This window comes from Phasianus colchicus, chromosome 1 (assembly GCF_987193195.1).
Source record: "Phasianus colchicus chromosome 1, bPhaCol1.hap1.1, whole genome shotgun sequence".
Lineage (NCBI taxonomy): Eukaryota > Metazoa > Chordata > Aves > Galliformes > Phasianidae > Phasianus > Phasianus colchicus.
Genome location: NC_143436.1, coordinates 104,413,395 through 104,434,643, shown reverse-complemented (window position 1 = coordinate 104,434,643; position 21,249 = coordinate 104,413,395). Strand labels below are relative to the sequence as shown.

Genomic DNA, 21,249 nt, shown 5'->3' with positions numbered 1-21,249 from the left:
GCTCTCAAAATGTAAAAAAATGTTTCAACATCCTCCTTATTGTTCTCTGGCAGGACTTAACAGAATGTTACAAAGAGATAATGAGTAGAGCAACAAGTCTATTATAGGAAGATTGTCATGAGGGTTTTTGTTTTGTTGGTTTGAGGGGAGATGAAATTTTGAAAAGCAGCCTAGAATCTGTGTATTTTCAGCACCTAATAATGAAGACATTCACTGCACAAAGAAAACCCCTGAAACAGCCTTGAATGCACATCTTAGCCTCCAGCTGCATCTGTACTCTCCACTTATTTAGGGAATTTTCTTTCGTGGGGTGGGGAAATTGAACTGGCAACTGTGAGAAAGGGAGGGAGTACTTTATTGATGGGTAACAATGAGGCTATATGGCTTTCCATTAGCGTAGTTGACGATGCAAGTAGACATCAATACTTTGAACAGAATCAACGCTGAAAGAATCAATCTTGGGATTTGCCAGCTAGCATCGATAACTGGAAATCCTAGGGCAAACTTTTTTAACAGCTCGGAGATTGAAACAATTGTTTGCAAATTGTTTACTCAATGCAGACATAGATGCCTTGGTCTGATGGACTCGAGCACAGTTCTTAAGCCAAGAGCTTCTCATTTCTCACCATAGTACATTGCCTGATTCATCATGTCAGATGGGCTGATTCATTTTGGCCATTGTCTCCCTGCTTGTCAAATGAATGCAATCATAATCTGCTTATTGTAATATCTGTTTGACTCACTTGATCTATTGTGCGAGTTGGTTAAAGTCTGTGTTGTGTGCCACAGCTGAGTAGCAAACAACGGACCCTGCAAGAGCTGGTGACAACTCACACCCAGTTGGGCAGCACTGAGAGGTTTTATGTGCTTGTCCCTCCCAGCCTCTGTAGCAACAGTATTAATGGTGTGAGTCTGGCACCCAACTCTGCAGCTCCGTGGGCCCTGCTGTGTTTCTGCTGTGGCTTTTCCCTTGAGCATGGGTCTCCATGCAGAAGAGCAGGTCCTAATCCCTCTGCTCCCTCCCCTCCAAGAATGTTGCTCTCCAAGGGCAGGAGCTGTCTGTAGGTCACACACTGTGCATGAGCAGGGAGGAACAAGGCAGGAAAAGCATTGTGCTGGTGCACAAGTAGTGAAAGATTGACGCTACCTGGAGGAAAAAAAAGGGATGTGTGAGGAACAGCACCTCTATGCCTCTGCTGCCAAGGCTGCAGCTCTCTGTATCTGTCCCACAGAATCCGCAGGCACTAGGAGGACAGTGAGGATGAGGAAAGTTGCACCTCAAAGCAGTTCCCAGGTTGCAGGTGCTTAGATCCCCAGTGATACTCATCTTTTCTGTGATCAGACATAACTTGGTATCATAATGTGCTAAGGAGGTGTCACCCCTGACACCCTGCAAGGCACCTGGCACTTGGAAACTAGGCTTTTTAACATCCAGCTCCTTTTTTGATGTCTCATCTTCTGCAACTAATAAAAATTAACATATACCATGTGATACAATGTCTGCTTAGAATATCAAGTTACAACTTATGAAATAGTATTGTTTTCAAGAAAGTGAACATGAATGGAAAAATAATTCAGTGTTCAGCAGGCATTCTGTACTGTCTTACTAAGTCCTTCTTATGAACAAATTCACTGACAGAATTTAATTTTCTGTACGCATTAACAGTAATGTTGGCTCACTGTCTACTAATGTGATTACTGCTTCAGTAGGAAAATTGGTATTGAAACATCAATTTGTAAGATTTAAGACTGGCTGGCCCCAGGGTTTGGGTTGTAACTTTCTGTTCAGATTTGATATTCAGACTCTGGTGTAGTAGTAGTTCCATCAGCTCTAAGAGACTTATTGCAAAGCAGAGCCTAGATGTATCATCACTGAGAGAGCTAGTGAAGCAGTCCCAAATCTAATGCTCTTGAGTTGGTGGCAATCCTTGTTGAGGGCTACTGCGTAGGTACTGTGTGCTTCTGTGGTGGTATGCTGTTGTGTACACTCAAGAAGGAAATGTGATTGAAAAGATTTCACTGTCTGTAAAGCTCCGGTGTATTTAGAAATGTAGATGCAATTCTCATTGGTGATGCTAGGAAATGAGAGAGCCCCTACAGAGCTACATAAACTGTCTAGCAAAATACAGTGATGATTCCTGTCCGATTTGCCACAGGTTTCAGTTACGGATGTGAAGCAATAACAGTGACTTGATTTAGTCATTAAAGAAATGAAAAGAGAAGACAGTCTTAAGAAAAGCTTTTGTAATGTCAACTGTCATGTGTGTACTCGTGTGCAAACACTTGGACTCGACTAGTGTTAACACTTACAGGCTCTGAACTATTTAGAACTTTTAACATCTGCGGACTAAGTATATTGATGTATGATTAGCAGTTACTTACCTTCTTCATAGCACTTGCTTGCTTACTAGAAAGTGGTTTTGTGCACCAAGTTCCTTCAAAGTATGTGCAAGTAATGTACCTCTACTTAAAAAAAAAAAAGAAAAGACAACAAAGGAGAAGATCAAGAGTGGATGAACTTTGATCTAAGAAAAAAGTTGGAATAATGAAGCACACCCAAACAACCTTCAAGCATATTTTTAACACTGAATTCAGTAATCTGTCCTATACTTCCATTGGAGTTGGAAAGTCTTTTCATTGTTCTCACTTTGCTGAAATCCCAAAAGAAACCACACAAAAACAAAACAAAACAACCCTAGATAATATTACAGGGCTTTAGATCCTGGTTGTTTGTGAAACAGTTTGTGTACAGATGCTTATTATAATTTAAGATTGTTAGAAAAGAACTACTTCCATATTAGTAAAGTTACATCATTAAAAGAACAGATGTTTCTTCAGATTCAGTGTTATAGTAAGCCCAATTTAATACAATAAATGTTGCAGTGATTTAGGATTTAAGAGCAAGGCTGAGCTTTTGTATGTGAGCATTTTAGAAGAAGGGAAAATAACAAAGACGATCTTTCCTGTAGACCTCTTGCATGTTGAGGTAGGGGAACGTGTTGAGTTGAAAGGAATTGATTCGTGCGTCTTTTAACAGTAATGGGGAAGAATCTAGGGACTTGTAAAGCACAACCCTGTGATCTGTGGTGTTACATGGGTAGAAAACAGTACTGAACAGTTTTGGTTGATGTTTAAAAAAAGCTTTACTTAACAGTGGTACTCCTCAGAGTTTCAACTATTCCAACTCCTGATGTTTTTCTTTATCATAACAAAGTAGGATCTTGTGACTGTAAATTTGTACTATAATAGCCCTGGAAATAGATGCTCAGAAATGTATTTTTTTCTGATAATTTTGGTGTTCATTTCCTTGCAGATGAATTGCTTCAGAAAGAGCAAAACTACTCTGATGATGTTCTGGCCAATATGATCAGCGAACCCAGAATCAGCTATGGAAATGATGCTCTCATGCCTTCATTGACGGAAACTAAGACCACAGTTGAACTTCTTCCAGTGGATGGAGAGTTCAGTCTAGATGACCTTCAGCCATGGCATCCCTTTGGTGTTGATTCTGTTCCAGCCAATACTGAAAATGAAGGTAGGAACAATAGTGGGAGAAGCCATAGAGTATTCTCAACTGTATTTTTTAATGATTCTTCCATTTTATTCATTGAAAATTGACATATTTCTGATGTAAGAAGGATAGAGGCCTCAACTGTGAAGTTTTAGAACTGGTCTGCCTGCTGTGTCTCTTTGATCAAACAGAGTTCTGACTTATATGTCAGTGTAGTCACACAATAAATTTCAGAGTTGAACTTATTTCTCTTTAAAAACAGATAAAAATAAATTCCATTATGTTATGAGTGTCTTATAATGAGAATGAGCACAGGGAGATAAGCTGTCAGACGTGTCATGATAGAATGTTTTCATTAAAGAGTTTTTTATTGTTGGCATGAAAATGGCTACAGATCTAATACATTCCTAGGTTTGGGGGTTGGTTTTGGGTTTTCTTGGTCATATGGAATGTACTGCAGAAATATTTGTGCATATGCACCAATGCAACTAGCTAGTGATGATGTCTTCCCTGAGGAATACTTTATGTTGCTTGTGGGCAAATGTATTGAAGTGGCTGCCTAATGTTTTAATAATTAATGTATAATCTGGAATTGGTGGTTCACTTGGGTGCCAGAGCCAATTAATTAGAAACATAAGGAACTCTGATGATGTTGTTCAAGTTCCTTCTCTTGTGCTTGTTTTCAAGTTCAAATCCATCCTCATTAGTGCTAAGTTAATCCCAGAAGTGGAGGTTTGTTTCTGCAGAAGAGTGCTAGTTCTACAAATGTCAGAGTTACAGAAGTTTTTTCCATGTAATTCTGTGCTTTGTGGATCAAGCATAGCTGAGCTGTGCAGACAGTGAAGTATTCCAGAAATACTTTGAAACCGTTGGTTTAGTCTCTGCCTCCTCTGAGAGTAAGTTTTGATCACGCACCTTGTGCAGTTCTCTGTGAGTGAGTGCTTTCCTCTTAGTCTCACTCCAACACAATGTGTGAGAAGCTGTGGGCTGTTTCATGCTTGCAGTGAAGCTAGAACCAGTTTTACGATAAAGTGGTTAATTGCCAGGTGTCAGAGAAGCTAAAGATCCAGACTAAGGTGCAAGCAGAGGTCGACCAATAAGATAAATGGAAGCATATTGAATATGAGTGGAAGAGAAGAGAGTGGGGCAAAAATGAAAACATCAGGAAGTCAGCAGAAAGGAGATGGGCGAACTCAAATGGACTGGCCAGCCATAAGAACCTGAAGAAAGTAGATGGTGATGAGGACTCTGGGCGTATCTGGAGGATGGCTATAGATCCATTATGTGCTGACTGGCTGAGAGCAACTGGCTGGATTGCAGGAGATGCTGACAAGTAGTACAAACCTCTGACCAGGCTGACATGCTAAACTTCAGTTTCCTGATGAATCAGCTGTGGCTCGCTGTAGTGCAGTTGTTGAGCTGACTTCCAGGAGCAGACTATGGTCCAGCTGGTGACATCTGTCCTGTAGGAATTTTTCTGTAGATCTCTCACTGCAGTGTTTCTCACAGTTGAGACATAAGGACATCCATTCTGTACCCACTGTCTGCTTTCATTAAACTTGAGCTGGAAAGAAAGAACACCTTTTGAAGCCTATCTACTCACCTTCCTTTCCCAAATGTACTGATTTCAGTCAGCGATTAAAAAGTTACCAGGTATACAGGTGCATTCAGACATACCACAGTTAAATCCCTTTTTTTCCTTCAGAAACCAGACTAAGCCCAGAATTTAATAATGAAAGGTATATTCTTCAATGCGATGCTAAATTCACTTGGCAAGTATTCTGAGTGTAGTTACCTTTTTAAAATGTATGACAGCAACTAAGAATAAAAATTCTTCTGCCTTGAATAACATACTGTTTAATTATGAATCCTTGTGTATTTTAATGCGCTACATAATGCAGCACTTCTTAATGTTTACTGTGGGAACACCTTATAGCTTCTAAGACTTTAAATTGGTTTGGTTGTCGTTGGGTATTTTGATACCAGAATTGTTTTTCCCATGAAATTCCTGCAGGCAAACAATTTCATTAGTTCAATCATTATTAACATTTAAGTCCGCACAGTTGGAAATCATCTCATGACTTAAACCCCTGCAGGTCCTTCTTGTTTCCCATTTGACTTCTCTGTCACCTATTCAGACAGTACTGGCAAATAGTATTCGTGTTGTTCATGTCATTATTTCTACAATACCTTCTTTTCTCTTTAGATATCTTCTCTGTACCCTTGTCTATAGTATCAGAAGTGGAATTTCACACTCATCTTTTTCCTTTGTGTTCGCCTCCCATCTTACTGTTCCAGAATCCCAGGCTGAACTGCGCCATTTGTCCTCACTTCCTATGCCTGTTTTCCTACACCTTCATGGTCCAATCTTAGGCTTTGTTCAAATTGCTCCCCAAAACTGGTGTTTGTCTTGTTACAATGTGGAAAGTGGTACAAAGTAAATAACAATTGAAACATTTTTCTACTTTCTCCCTACCTCTCCCTCTCCTAGGGTTTCTTTGCATAATCTGTTTTTAACACAGTAAGATCCACTGATGTAGAAAGTGTTTTGTGTTATATGCAGTACTGAGCAAGTCAGATGAGCTAAAAATTACTGTGCTATAGAAAATCCTCAAATACTGTAGAGTGACTAACTGTTGCAGTATTATCTAGCCTGGAGAAAAGAAGGCTGCGGGGTGACTTATTGCAGCATTTCCATACCTAAACAAACTACATGAGCTTACAAACAGGAGGGGAATCAACTCTTTGAAAGGGTTGAAAACTGCAGGGCTGGGGGAAATGGTTTTAAGTTGAGGGAGGGGAGATTTAGGTTGGATGTCAGGGGGAAATTCTTTACAGAGAGAGTGGTGAGGTGCTGGAACAGGCTGAGAGGTTGTGGTGCCCCGTCCCTGGAGGTGTTCAAGGCATCAGATTGGATGGGGCCCTGGGCAGCCTGGTCTAGCATTAAATGGGGAGGTTGGTGGCCCTGCATGTGGCAGGGGGGTTGGAGATTCATCATCCTCGAGGTCCCTTCCAACCCTGGCCATTCTGTGATTCTGTGATTATGATGGTTAGCATGCTGGGAGATGCTGAGCAGAGGAGTGAAGGTCAGAGAACCAAGGACCTTTGCTCCTGTTAGATGAGGAATGAGAGTGCCAACACCATCAAGAAAATCACAGCATGTCTAAAAGGGCCTGTTGCCTGTGAAACCTGCTGAGCAGTTGATCTGCCATATTTAACATAGACTACCAGAGGACTACCAGCAGGTTGCCAGTTCAGGTGTTGATGCTGCACTAGTTTGGAAGCCTTATGTTTTTAAAAACTCTTAAATACAAATCCAGAGTGCTGAGAGCTCAGGCTTCCTCGATGCAAAAAATTACTACACTATATAAGCAAGAGTTTTCTTTACTAGATAAATCCTAAGCTAGACTTTTTAGACTTGCATTACTGTTAAAATTTTCAGTGGTGCCATTGATATCTGAGAGGAAACCTCATTGGATCCAGGAACTAGCAGGTAAGGATGTAGGGTCCACTTCCTCCACAGTCACAGTAGTGTGACTTGTTTTTAATGAACCATTCATGAATACTTAAACTAAAATGTAATTGTGGAAAAAAGTGGAAGGTAATGCAGTCAGAAAGTCTTAATTTCAAAGTATCCAGTGACCTGCATACAAGTGATCAAGATAAAATACTTCCAAAAATGCCTTAAATTTGTCATTTCTTCCCATGTCTGTTTTCTTCCATGCCCTAATCCCAGGTCTCACTCAAAAATATTAATTATATATTAAATTGATAAACTGCCACATAATCTTACAGTTTCATAAATCTGTTTGAAATTTTCCTCATCTAAAGTGCATGTTTAGATAAAAGGGTAAGTTTCATGCTAGCAGTTTTATGCTATTTCTTTTCTTAATTAGTTAAAATAGTCTATCAAGATATTGAAAGTCTAGCATAGCTCAGAGCAAATTGGAATGGAATATTGAGTGTAGTTTTAAAACATGCTTTACTTTTTTGCAAACCTTACAGCTAGTGCTGTAAAGAATCCCTCTTAAAAGGAATAAAGAGTCAGGATTTGGTGGGTTTGTAAGTCAGCTTGCAAGAACTCATGATGTCAGTTCTTGCTGCCACTTCTAATCAGGTGACTGAGAGATGTCTGCAAGTAAGGAATACATTTTGACTCTTCAGACAGAAAGTCTTTGATCTCAATAGTTTCTCATTTTAAGCTGTAACCAAAATATGATGTAAAATTGACACATAGCTGTGGAGCTTTCTTTGGAAGTTGTGTGCATCCCTTGTTTTTTATTTCCATCATTAATTGAAGGCAGATCTTCTCTAGCTGTTGCTTTTGTAACTTGGTTTATGCAGTATGTCTCTCCTACACTATCCTAATAGATCAGAAGTTGAATTTATCACCTTGGTGGATTTTGCTTATTTTCTGTTTACTTTTTTGTTTCTTTTCTGCACTTGCCCAGTTGAGCCTGTTGATGCCCGCCCAGCTGCAGACAGAGGACTCACCACACGACCAGGTATAGAATTTGCATGACTTTTACCTAACCTGTGTTTTCCCAGCATGGTCTGCTTGTGCTGAAATGACCACCTTTTCTTTGGTATAACCCTCCATTTAAATATAATGCTATATCACGAACCAGCAGCTGGTACTTCAGGCAAGTGTTTGTACACAAAACCCTGCTGGTCGTGTGAGTGCTGTCTGTATCCCAGGTGTTCAGTATATGTGCGTGCAGGAGTGGGGCCCAGAACTGACACTCTTGGTAAGCTGCCAGACTGCAGAGAGCACTTTCAATTTTGCAGTGTATGACAGAAATGTCTAATGCTCAATGCAAGTCTACGGTGTTTTGTAAATTAGACTAATTTGTGTATATAATTTAGGAATTCAGGGGGACATCAAGATTTTTTTTTCAGTGATATTTGTCTTAGGTAACTGCAGGTATCTAAAAGTTGATATGTGTATTGTGCCTCTGGATTCAATTAAGGAACCTCTAGACAATTATTCATGCCATTATAGTATAGAAAAAGGTGATTATTTGCCCTCGGTATCATAGATAGCTGTATCTTCCTAGTCTGACTAGCTTGCAAACATTTATTTTATTCAGTTCTCAAAAGTAAAATATTGTTTTTCGTATTAATTTTCTGCTTTCTAGGTTGTTCTTCCCTCATCTCCACTTAGGAATACATTGAAATGGCTGATTAGAGCAAGCACAAACAAGCTTTAATTTCGGATTATTTTCCAACACAAATTAGATTTGTTTATTTTAGAATCAGAATTATTTCAGTGTCACATTATTTTTTGGTGTGTTATTTCTTTCTTCAGATGAGATTAAACTGTTCAATCTTTTTTTTTTCCTCCAAATTTCCACTGGAAAGCATTATGGGCAATATCTTAATGTGTTTAAATCTTTCCAATAGCCAGATGTTTACTGGCTACAGTGAATGGTACAGTGGGGAAATAAATAAGACCATATGTTACAGCAATTGGGATGCACATTGAGGCTGGCCAGATGATATCTTCCTAGCATTGTTTTAGGAGGCTAATACCTATACTTGTGCTTGGAGTCTTAATTTTGTGAAGAGAACCTGGAGCCTGGTACAGAGCTCTCTGAGTATTCAAGTTTGTGATAGTTACCCTTCAATCTCCATGAAGAATCCCTTGTTATGAGGCCCATATTTATTACTAACAATTATTCCTTTCTCTCTCTATTACCATCCCCCCTCACATACAAGTGATGGAAATTGCTGGTGTCAGTTCTCTAGGGAAAGAATTTTCTCATGCTGCCACACTCCAGTTTCAGAAGGAAATAGGATTTTTTAGGCCATTGTGTCAAAGCATGGTGTTGGTTGGGGTTATACAAATAGTGTGAGGAGTATGGCTAGCATTCTCTACGAGAGGTGATTTGTCAATGTGTAGGACAGACTATTAAAGAGCTGTAAAAATATTTTAACATGTGAGCATTGTAGCTTGAAATTTCCAGCAGTACAGGAAGTTTTGCATTAAGGAAGGAACATGGGCTAAAAGTAGTATCATCCAGAGGCCTTTGCAGCAGTTGTTGCATTTTAGTACAGTTTAAGTGATGCAGAAGCCGTTCTCCTTTTGGCAAAGAGATTGATTCCCTCCAGGTGAACAAGGATGCACATGAATGTTCCTCTGTGAAGATGAATAGTCACTTCACTAGAGAGGTTGAAATCTCTGGCTGTTGTGCCTGCATTGCAAATTTCACAGCATCAAGGTTCTTACATTAGTGCTAAATATATTGTAATAGATGCACCATTCCTGGTAGACCTTCATCCTTACATCTTTAATCACCACGTCCAGCTTCTGCAAATTTATCCTTACTGACACAAATTCTAGCTATAAATGCCGATCTGATTTTCCATCATCTTTTAATAGCAACTTATCTGTGCTAGAATTTCAGTTTAACAAATATCTGAGTAGCTGTCATAAACTAGCAATTGTGGAAAGCAAAAGGACAGTTAATTAAATAGTATGAAATACAGGGATATTCTGACAATTTAAAAATTACTGTGCTTTAAATTTGTTGTACTTGCTAATTAAAAGTAACACATCTATGCTAGAGGTTAAATAAGGAAAAGAGGGCTTTTTTGCAGTCACTGTACTTTTAGTGTAGTCAGTTGTACAGTTCAGAGCTATTCTTCAGGAATAAAAGTCTGACAAATGAGGATATTATTACAGAATGGAAAAGTATTAAAAGAGGGCCTGGAGTCAGATTAATACTCACAGCTGCTTGCAACTTTCTGTTTTGTTTTAATTGCCTGCATTACTGTTGATTTCCCAAAAGCTTTGCCGTTGTCATAGTCTTGATATTTCATTGCATGCTTCTACTTGTTTTGCTCAAGTGAACTAGGTGGTTCCCAGCTTCTTCAGGGCTAAAATATAGCTTTCGTGTCAACCTCCAGTAGACCGAGCCTGGGCTTAAGATCAATTGAATGTTTTTTAGTTGCTTCAAGTGTTTAAAACCCTTGGAGAAATTTGCCTCTTGAAGGACCAACACAAATGTACAAACACACGTCCTTTTTTCCTTTTTCCACTACCTTGTTACTTCTTCTGCCCTGTACGTCATTATTGCAACAAATACTACACTTTTCTTAACAACAGCTCAAGATCATGCAGATGAAATTTGTCCCTTTTCTACAAGAGAGGTTGTTTGGTCATAGGACAGAAAGGATGAGCAGAGCAAGAACTTAGATTTTTGTAGTATTTACGGTAACTGGAGTCTTGTTACTTCGTCACATCATACTCTTTCTTTAAAAAAAAAAAAAAAGGAAAAGAAAAAGAAAAAAAAACAACAACCATAAGGCAATGTAAGAGAAAAGGCTGGAAATGTGAAGAGTTGCCCAATCAGTAGCAGGAAAGGACTAAGTGTAAAGTGTTTGCTAAGATTCAAGCGGGATTGGTGTGAATCTCCACCTTTGTTGCATTCCACCTTGCCTAGCAGCAGCTGAAGCTTGAATTCAGGGGGAATCCCTGTTTTCTTGTGTAGATACAACATCTGCAATGATTCACACTGGCATTTGAAAGGAAGCCTAATGCTTCCATACATTTTGCTTCCCCTTTTTAATTCACAACAGTGTTAGCAAAAACAGAATTACGCCTAAATCTATGTCCTGTCATCTCCTTCCCCAGAAGCAAAAAAACAGAGTTAATAAAAAGGTCAAAGAGAAGGCAAATATCTAGATGTACTAAGCAGTCATCATTGAGCTGTGTTTATTAATATACCTTGAAATGTTTAAAGGTGTATGGCATGTTTCTTGCCATTTAGAAATGGCTTCATATAGGAAGATGGTTAGAAGAATTCAGTCCAGTCTGAAAACATGGAAGCTTCCATGGGAAGAGCTTCTAATATGAATACCACTTTGACAGTCTAAGAGCTTTTTCAGTAGCATTTCCATCTCGTCACTTTTGCAGGATAAAAAATTGTCTTTTTTTTTTGCAGCTGAATTTTGTGTAATTATTGGTAACTTTGTTTTATCTCTATATGTAGAGAGAGATGTAAAAACATCTATGAAAACACATTCAGATGCTTATATGCAAGTTCCATATTACTCATATTAACTCAGCAGGTCTGATCTATGGGAACAGGGGAAAATAGAGGAATAGAGGAACAATTAAAAGATCTGCATCAGAATGGATGTTGCTTAATAGCAGCAGTTTTCTGAAGTTCAAGGATAAACTCTGTTCAGGGTTGATCATATTCACGTGTCGCACAGCTGCAGAGGCTCTGTAAACCTTATGACTGTTCTGCAGAATCATTAGCACATATGCTGCAGTCTGTACGAGGTGAGGGCATGGAGCAGCTTAGGAAATTATTTATGATTTTCTTGCCAGAAATTGCTGGGTCATTCTCTGGTCTTAGTGATGTTAGTTCAATACAGTGCTCTTAAACCAACTATCTTCAGCTACTAAATAAGAATCTTTAGCGGATTTTTTCATTAGAAAATGACAGGCTCTGGCCCAACAAATCTCTTTTTCTTAAGACTCCTTAAATGCAGTTAATGGGCATGGAGTTAAATGTTTTCCCAAATTCTGTGCTTAGATCTTTATTGCACAAACCATTTTAAAATGTGCTCCTTTTCCCCCCTCTATGAAGAGACTGTCCAATTCTGGCAGTTTCTATTGTACTTCACTTAGAGGTTTGATTTTTAACTGCAAATCTGGAAGACCTTAGACATGGCTAAGATTGTTTCAGATCTTTGCAGAACAAAATCTTACTAATCTGCTATTTAACTAGTTGGTGAACCAGTCACAGGCTCAGGCAGTGTAGCCCATATTCATTTTTGTCCTTCTTAAAGCTTAAATATAGATTTACACGAGCAGAAGTTCATCTGTGTGAGAGTGGAATGTTCCTCAAAGCAGCTGCCTTGCTTTCTTTTCTTTGGTGTGGTTTTTAACTCCATGTTTTATTGTTTGGGTTTTTTTGTTTGTTTGTTTCCTGTAAGGGCAAGGAACAATTAAGCTTATATATGCTGCTTTTTGATGTTTGGAATGTATGTTTGTGCATATATGCCCAAGTGTGTATGTGTGCATATGTATAAACGTGTGCATGTTTAAAAGCAGCTAACACTGCTAATTAACAGCAATATAATTAAAAGAACACTATTTAACAAACCTAATTATTAAAGAGGAAAACAAGAAGCTAAATCTTATTCTGTTTCATATACAATTGCTTGGCACACATTTATTGTTAATAAACAGTTTTATTTTATCAAAGTATAATCTTAACTAGCCCATTTTGTTGGATTTTACTGAATGCTTTTAAGACTGTGGTTTTGATGGCTAAATAGTTTTTGTCAGTTTTACTAAGAAGATGCTAGTTAAAATATTTACCAGCTGCACTGTAGCATTTTAAAATTGGAGTAATTAGGAATGCAACTCCCTAAAGATAGTATGTAATTTAGAAGAAAAAGCACTAATAATTATCATTAGTTGTGAGTTTGCAGTGAGGCTGTTGCTCCCATTTTTCTTCTTTTATGTTGGCTTTTGTATTTGAATGAGTACAGTGGTCTTTCAGAAAGACTCTAAAGCTTTTCCTTCTACTACCTTTGAAAAATAAATCTGAGGTGCTTCTGTAATTCCTGCCTGTTATGTTAGGCTTTGTTTAACTGAAGCCCCACTGTCTAACGTCTAGTAGCTTGTTTCCAATGACTGTGGTCAGATCCCAGGAGCAGTGGTACCCAAGTCCATTATCATGCCTTTGGCAGTGGTGCCTACAGAATAATTAGAGATTTCACCTCTGTCTTAGTACTACTAGCACATTCACTGAGCTTTTGGCAGCCAGCATTTGATAGACTTCCAGGACTGGAAATCATATTTTCACCATTGTGTCAGTAAAGCTAGATGAACCTTTCTTCTTTGCATTTGTTCTTTTGTATTTTGAATGTTCTTATTATTTGTGCCAATGAGTTCCATGGTCCAGTTTTTCATTGCTCTTCCTTATGTTAGTTTTTAATCCACTGTTTCATAACCATGTTACTGTCCTCTACTTCCATAGGAGAAATAATGAATCACTTCTTGTAGATTTTCTCCTTGTCATTCACAGTCATCTAGATGTCTGTAGTGTCTTTTTCCAGTTTGAATACTCCTGATTTGTGTAGTCATTCCTTGTCCAGAAACCATCCCCTACCAGTGATTGTTTCCCTGCTTTGTATCTTTTCTAGTTCTTCTGTATTCCTATGTGGTTGAGTGTCCAGAGCTGATAGCCATATGTAAAATGAGGTTGATCATTTGTATAGTGGTGTAATGACATTTTGTTTTCTCTGTTCCTTCATAATTACTCTGTCTTTCTCTTTGTCTTTTTGACTGCTACTGAGACAAGTGCTCACAGAAAATTATCCACAGTGACTTCAAGGTCTCTGTCCTGGATGGAACAGAGTCAATATAGAGCCCTTTGTGTATGTATAGTTAGGGCCTTTTATCCCTGTGTGCACCACTTTCCGTTATATCAATATGAAATATCCTTTTACTTTTATTGCACACTCAGAATTCGTTTTTGCAGTTCTTTGCAACTGGATTTACTTTGACTTTTTTTTTTCTTTTTTTGTCAATAAACTTTGTCACTGCACCATTCACTCCATTATCCAGATCACTTCTACAAGTATCACAACACAAATTCTTGTGAGACCCAGCTGGTAACCTTCCTCCATTGTGAAAAATGGCTATATATTTACACTTCTTTCCTGACTTTTAATTGGTTATGCAAAGTCAAGTTGGACTTTCCTTTGTAATTCTTCCCGTCTTGGCTTCTGCCACAGCTTTGATAAGGGATCTTCTCAGTTGTTTTTGGAAATGGAGATTCACTCTGAGGCAGATCACTGTTTCCCATGTGCGTGCTAGCTCTTCAGTGACATCAGAGAGATTCGGAGCAGGGCCTCTCTCTACAATACTCAAGTTGATTCTCCACCAGTATGTAGGTGTATGTATACTTTCAAATCATATTTTCAGTGAATTTGCCAGCTGTAGCAACTGAGTTGTACAATTTCCCCACTCCTTGCCCTGGGGCAGTTTCCCAAACTTGGTGGTTTGGCCATTGTACCCGAGATGCAGCCAGTGTGGCCACAGACAGCAGCAAGCACCTGGGAGCAGTTAAAACTGTGTGAAACACTGCTTTTTCACTACTGTTTCCCCCATTTAATCCTAACAACAAAGAAGCAGGGGGCTTGAAGATGTGAGCCTCAGTGTGTCCAGATATGTGTTCTCATTTTCTTCACTTCTTGATGAATGTATAGGGGCTATGTTTAGATGATGCACTAAAAAGAGCGAATCATGTTCTTAGTTTGGAAAGCTAACCATGGCTGCTTCAAGTATAGACAATTAAATCTCTTTTCAGGCACCACGTGGATTTTATTTCCTTCATTTCCATTTCATTGACAGATCATCATGGTTTGTTTTCAAACTGCAGTTCCTTAAGTACTTTGCTGTTCTTGCATTTAGAAATGGCCTCTTATGTATAAGTGTCATAATATACTTGTCAGTAAGTGTAATGTGGCATCAAAAATCAGATGCTTAATTAAAATAAAAAGAGATCTTTGAAGTGTTTTATTCCTTAAAAAGAAGATAGATTTTATGGGGCAGTTGGGCTGCTCAAGAAAATAACCATAAATAATCTACTGTGTGAAGATTATTCTTGTTTTAATCTTTGTATGATTTATTGTAAAAAACAAGATCAGTACCTCAGAATGGGATTGTCAGTGCAGTTGTAGAAGTTCCTGGGAAGGTTCTCACTGTCTCATAATACAAAACTAAGTCAGTATTTAATGGAGAAAAAAAAATGCACAAAGGCAATAAAAGGGTAATAATGCTTTCATTCAGTTCTACTTCAGACTGTGAAGCTCATTGGTACATCGAAGTTTTCAGGATTGTATTGACAGTCTGGAAAGGTGATGGAACACAATCAGCATTGCTAAGAATTTTAGAAGAGATTTTTCCTATGCGTTAGAGCTTATGATCAGCCCAAAATACTAAGAATCAGAGGGGGTTGGTAAAACACTAAAATGAATACAGGCAAGGAATATGAACCCGTTGGTTCTCATGACATTGGACAATGAGGAAATAACTTGTCATAAACACCATGTTTCTGTAATGTTTGTACCTCCACGCAATATAAATGTCAATCAGTTGTACTGAGAAGTGGATTAGCCAGTTATGTGAACATCCATATGTTTTCTGCAAGCCAGAGCCAGATTTGGGTACAGAACGTTCATAGGTACACAGAAAGGATGCACTGCTCAGCTGTTCTAAGTCTGGCTCACTCTCCAAAGAGTCTTTACAGAGAAAATCCTGTCCTCCTTCCCAGTTAGGCAAGCGCAGCATCTTCCCATTGCACCTAAGGGGAGAACAGGTCTGCAAACTGCAATTAAAATCTCTTCAAGCTGTCATGACTTGCTTTACTTTATGATTCTAATCATGAAATAAGTTCTCTCCTTGGCAGGAGTCAGTTCTGAGCAGTTTGAAATACACGGGTAAGAATTCGGAAAACTCCACAGACATTAATAGTGAGCTATTTATGCATATTTGCATATAAGATTCAAGTTCACAGGAAGCAAGAAGATAACATATATGTGGTTTCCCACCTCATGCCATTGGTATATGTTTTTAATTCACAGCAGCCTGAGCTTAGGGAGAAAAACAATTTCAGCCCGAACACTAAGTGTGCTTGACATGGCTAAAGAGGCTGTCAGAGCAGATCCATCTGCATCCTGTGAGCCAGTTCAGGAGGCCTCGATGGTCCCTGGCAGCTTAGCTCTTGCTGTGTTTCATACTGAAAGCCTTTGATGCTTGTACCAGTATAGCTGTGGAGAATTAAGGAACACTAACAGAGGAGAAATTTTACCAGCTCATTCTGTGTCACCTCAGTGACTGACGTGTCAGACGTACCTCACTTTCCTCCCAGTTCCCTTTCACATTTGCATCACACCTCCTCCGTGTGAATGATACCATTGCCTTCTGCTCCTGTAATGGTGGAGGTAAGCAGAGTGCAATTGCAATGATGACTCTAACAGAATGTCACTGTGCTACAATGCAGGTTCTGGCTTGACCAATGTTAAAACAGAAGAGGTATCTGAAGTAAAGATGGATGCGGAGTTCCGACATGACTCAGGATATGAAGTGCATCATCAAAAGCTGGTGAGTGAACAAATGGTGCTCTGTACGTGTGGTGTGAATTGCTGATTACTCCTGAACTTGGGGGCCAGTTGTGGTCCTGTTTCCTCTGGGTTGGGTGGATGCTGAAACTGTCAGCAAAAAAATTTCATGTGAATAGCTAATGATTCTAGTGCTTCTGTCTAACATGGAAGTAAAGCTGGAAAAAATTCAGTAGCAAAGATAAGAGCCAGTAATTCTTACACAGGAGGAGGAAACTCTGGCCATTCCTGCCCTCACACCACCACGTGGCCATATATGTATTTGGGCAATAACTGTCCTGCTGTCTATCTGCCTTTGTCACATAACTAAAGCGAAGAGACACGGAGAAAGAAAATGCTACATAAGTTTAAAACGAAATAAGTCGCATGGAGACACAGCATGGTGCAGCTAGAAATAGAGTGGCACCTATTCAGGAATAGACTCCTGTTCTCTCAGAACAGATGGGAGTAGTGCATGGAGGAGCTGAACTCCATGGAGCATAACTTCTCATAAGATCCCCTGCTTGGGATAAGAGGATGCTGCCTTAGCTTTGTGCATCTGCGCGTTTGGTTCCATAAGCTGTATTAAATTACTTACAGATTAAGGGCAAATAGGATAAATATACCATTCCTCCCTTGAACTGTATTTCTTAAGTATACAAAAATAACAACCAAATTCAATGTAAGTAAGAATAAGCATCTTCTAAAAGCTTTTCTTCAGTTCCTTAATAAGTAATGAAGTATAGCAGTGTTGACTTTTCTGCTTCCTCTTTTGTAAAGGTACATTACATGATGAGATTTCAGTTCCATGACTTTCAGTATCATATTAAACTTGAAAGCTTTTTTTCTTAATATATTCTTAAAGCTAAGTAGTGCTGAAAATTAAAATTAACATGGGACTCAGATTTGCATTTGAACTAGGCAATCACTGTGTGAAAAGATATTCTGCTGTCTCTTTGATGCTGAGAACTGAGAATTCCCAGTTTGATGAGCTAATCCAAAATGCATTAGCGCTAATTTGGGAGATTCTGGCGTGCTTAGCTCAGATGACTTAAACATCTTGATGGAGAAATACCGTGTGGGTTTACTGAAGGGAAGGAGCCTGCAGAAGTGCATTTTTAGACACTTGTTCGTTAGTTATTGATCCTGCATCACATACACTTCCCTGCAGCAATCTTCAGCGTTTAAGTGGTTTGATAGCGGCCGTTTGGAGCTGCCAGCTGCCCTGCCTGTGGTAGCTGATGGGGAATGCACTGTAGGCCATGCACTTGTGCAATCTGTGTCATGCTTAAAATGGGACCTTTCATGCTTTTTAAAGCATTTAATGCCATGCTTCTTGCTGATAGCTACAGCCATTATTTAAAAATCAGCAAGCAGTCCTCTAGGTCATCTTTTCAACTGAGACCAAGGAAGGAGTCTGATGTTGTTGAGAAAGTAGTGGAGCACACTGCTTGTTTACTGCATGCCATAACCTAGCTGATCCCCTTCTCCATTAGCTTTAATTTAAAAGCAGTAAGCAGAAAATTCTTTCATCTGTTTTTAGTTCTTCGCCCTGGAAAGATTTACTGTCTCCTTAGGATATTGCCTTGAATTCAGCTTTGTATTTTACATGCAAACTTCTGAAATTGCAGTTATTTTCTCCTTTGTGGGTGCTCACATTTTAGCAGTACAGTAAATTGATTTTCATGACTCAAAGTGCTTAAGGCCTTCCTCTGTTGCACGTATATATTAGCTGGGGCATTTCACAGTGCTCTGAAATAGCATGGTAAGCCTTCTGTTCCTGTGCAGGTGAAATTGAGAGAAGAAATTATTACTTCACATCAACTTATGCCAACGCTGTCTATTGTGTGTACTTTGTAGTGAATTCTTAACTTTGTTGGAATGTATTTCTTGCTTACAACTAGGAACAATATAAATATTTATACTGCTGTTTTAATACCTCTCTGAGGAAGATTGTGTTTCTTAAAGACTGCAAATGTTATACAGCTCATTATAATTCTCAGCTGGTTTCCTGCTTCCCTCTGTATTTTTGTTAAATACTTGTCAAAGTATTTAGTCTTTCAGAATGAGGTCGTCTTATAATTCTGTGAATGTAATTTATCCTTTTTGCCCATTTTATCCTTTTTGCCCATTTTTGTAAAAAAAAAAAATAATAATAAAAGCCTAATATTGACAAGGGGACAAAAGGTTTGTAAAGCACACATAAATGTAAAATAATCCAGTGTTTACTTTGAATACAAAAGGGAACAGTGAAAACAATTGCTCACATTTCATATCTGCTCTTGTTGCTAACAGCCGGTCTTACTAAATGTGTAGTAAAGCGTCTTGCTGTCTGCTGATTTCCCTTATCAGTACATACAGTTCAAGTGAATCTTCTTTGTTTTCCACACGACTGTCACATCATGTAAGTCACACATGAGTATTGTCTCCATCCAGGTGTAGCTCATTCTCCCTTTGCCCTGCAAAATCTTGCTGTGCCCCTTGCCTGGTCACTTAGGTCAGTATGCTTGTTTTTGCTGGACCCTTGTCCCTTTGGTGTGAGAATTTTCTCCCAGCTGATTGCATGCCAGTTTCACTGTTATATTGCAGGTCTTCGCTGCTCCCTTACTGAAGTGCGTCAGATGTAATCCAAACAAGCTGAGCAGATGCAGATTTATGAACACTTTCACGATCTGCATTCTTAATATAAAGACATCTGTATGCTCCCTGGTCAGCTCTCTACAAGCATATCAGCCATTTTGCAATTATCTTCACTTGCTTACCAAAAAAGCCACTACTCACACTTCTGTTGTCATTAAGTCCCATTCAAAGCGGAGAACTGGAGATGAGCCTTCCCCTTAGCCACAGTACTACACCAAAGGCCAAATAGTTTTCCTAAATTGCTTTTGTACATCTTCTCCTACTATGAGGGCTTTGTGGTACAGTGAACCACTTTTGAATAATTCAGATTATATGCAGTGTTTATTTACTGATACTCCATTAGGCTTTTTATTGCTGTGTTCACTGGAGAAGTCAACCAAATATTCAGGTGTTTATTACCCACCTTCTTTTATTTTTCTTTGTAGGTGTTCTTTGCTGAAGATGTGGGTTCAAATAAAGGTGCCATCATTGGACTAATGGTGGGAGGTGTTGTCATAGCGACAGTGATTGTCATTACTCTGGTGATGCTGAAGAAGAAGCAGTACACGTCTATTCATCATGGGGTTGTGGAGGTAAGAAAGGACGACCAAGCACAAGTGTTGTCACGTGTACAGCAGTCAGAATGTGTTTACAAAGAAACCTCTGCTTTGGCTGGCCTTACGCTCACAGCCTGAGAGGTTGCATCTAGCAGAGAGGAATTTAATTCCCTCACTTTGTAAATTCAGACACTGTATAAACCATGTTAAGTTGGATGCAAAACCGCAAACATCTATCATGGAACTGCACCAGACCAGTCACCTCATAATGAAAAAGTTGATCCTATAGGAAATGTTACGGTAGCTAATGATCAGATATTACACAAGAGGAAAAATCTATTTTTACTGTTGGTGGGAATTCATGCACCGGTTTTCTTCATTTACTTTGCAGATAAATGTATGAGGTAGATTGTGCTTATGCTACAAGAATTTTCTCTGTACAGATACTTCATTGCTTTTTATTCTCTAAACCAGATTTACCTTTGCCACAAGCAGATTTTGATTTATGAGTAATCTGAAGCACGTAGATTTGAGAAACACAAATAAAATACAACACTCCTACATGGGATTTAAAAGATGGAAACCCATGTGTCTTCCCAGTCTACCAAGTACATTTCTGGTCAATTTGCAGGCATATAAAATGCCTCCTATATTGCTTGGTTTTAAGAAAGAATCTCTATACTTATATATACTCTATATATATAGAGTAAAACTTAAATTATAAGACCCAGAAGGGGAGTCCTGTAGTGTTTTTCCCCATGTATATCGATACCTGTATATCGATTTGTTTTGTCAGTACCTGATTTGCAGGTAATACTTATATCAGCACTTGAGACTCTTATGTTTTTATCTTCCAAAACTGGTATTTTAAATTTTAGATTGAAACCAGGTCTTGTTCTTGTCATTGGTTAGTTACATTGGTTTCAGCCTGAGTCAAATGAACTTTGGATTGGTTCTTCCTAGATACATACACACTTCATAAGGTGTATATTCCATAGTCTGGGGCATTGAAGGGTCTTAAAAATATTTATTAACCTTTGTCTTAAGTCTGTGTTTGCATGTTTCTGTGTCCATGCTGTCATTGCCTGTTTGGTGTGAAACCTCCTAAAGAGATGTAGCTGGAAGAGCACTAATGCTTTGGGGTGGGACTGGAGTTTATAGCAAGCCATACAGAATTTTGGATCAAATTACAGAGAACAGCAAGCAAGAAATCTCATCTTTAACTTTCCCTATGAAAGTTTCCAACCCATCTCGTAGAAAGTTCAAACCGGTTTTAATTTTAAACCATTGGCTTCTGCTGCCAATGGTTATATGTCAGCTGAGGTGTGAGGTCAGAATCAGTGCATTTCACTGCCAAAGCAGGATTTCTGGGGGTGCAGTACAGAGCTGAACAGAGCTCATGCTGAGCTGGCACCTACAGGTGGTGGAAGGAAG

The 21,249-nt window shown here is 38.9% G+C and overlaps 1 protein-coding gene across 2 annotated transcripts in view; it reads left to right on the top strand.

The window, feature by feature from the left end:
• Positions 1–21,249, top strand: part of APP (amyloid beta precursor protein) — a 202,401-nt gene that overhangs the window by 174,496 nt on the left and 6,656 nt on the right. For both annotated transcript variants that reach the window (XM_090121406.1, XM_031612471.2), the window contains 4 exons: positions 3,314–3,535; positions 7,963–8,016; positions 16,543–16,643; positions 19,705–19,851. In XM_090121406.1, the coding sequence (XP_089977532.1) occupies positions 3,314–3,535; positions 7,963–8,016; positions 16,543–16,643; positions 19,705–19,851 (524 nt within the window). The remainder of the gene's footprint in view (positions 1–3,313; positions 3,536–7,962; positions 8,017–16,542; positions 16,644–19,704; positions 19,852–21,249) is intronic.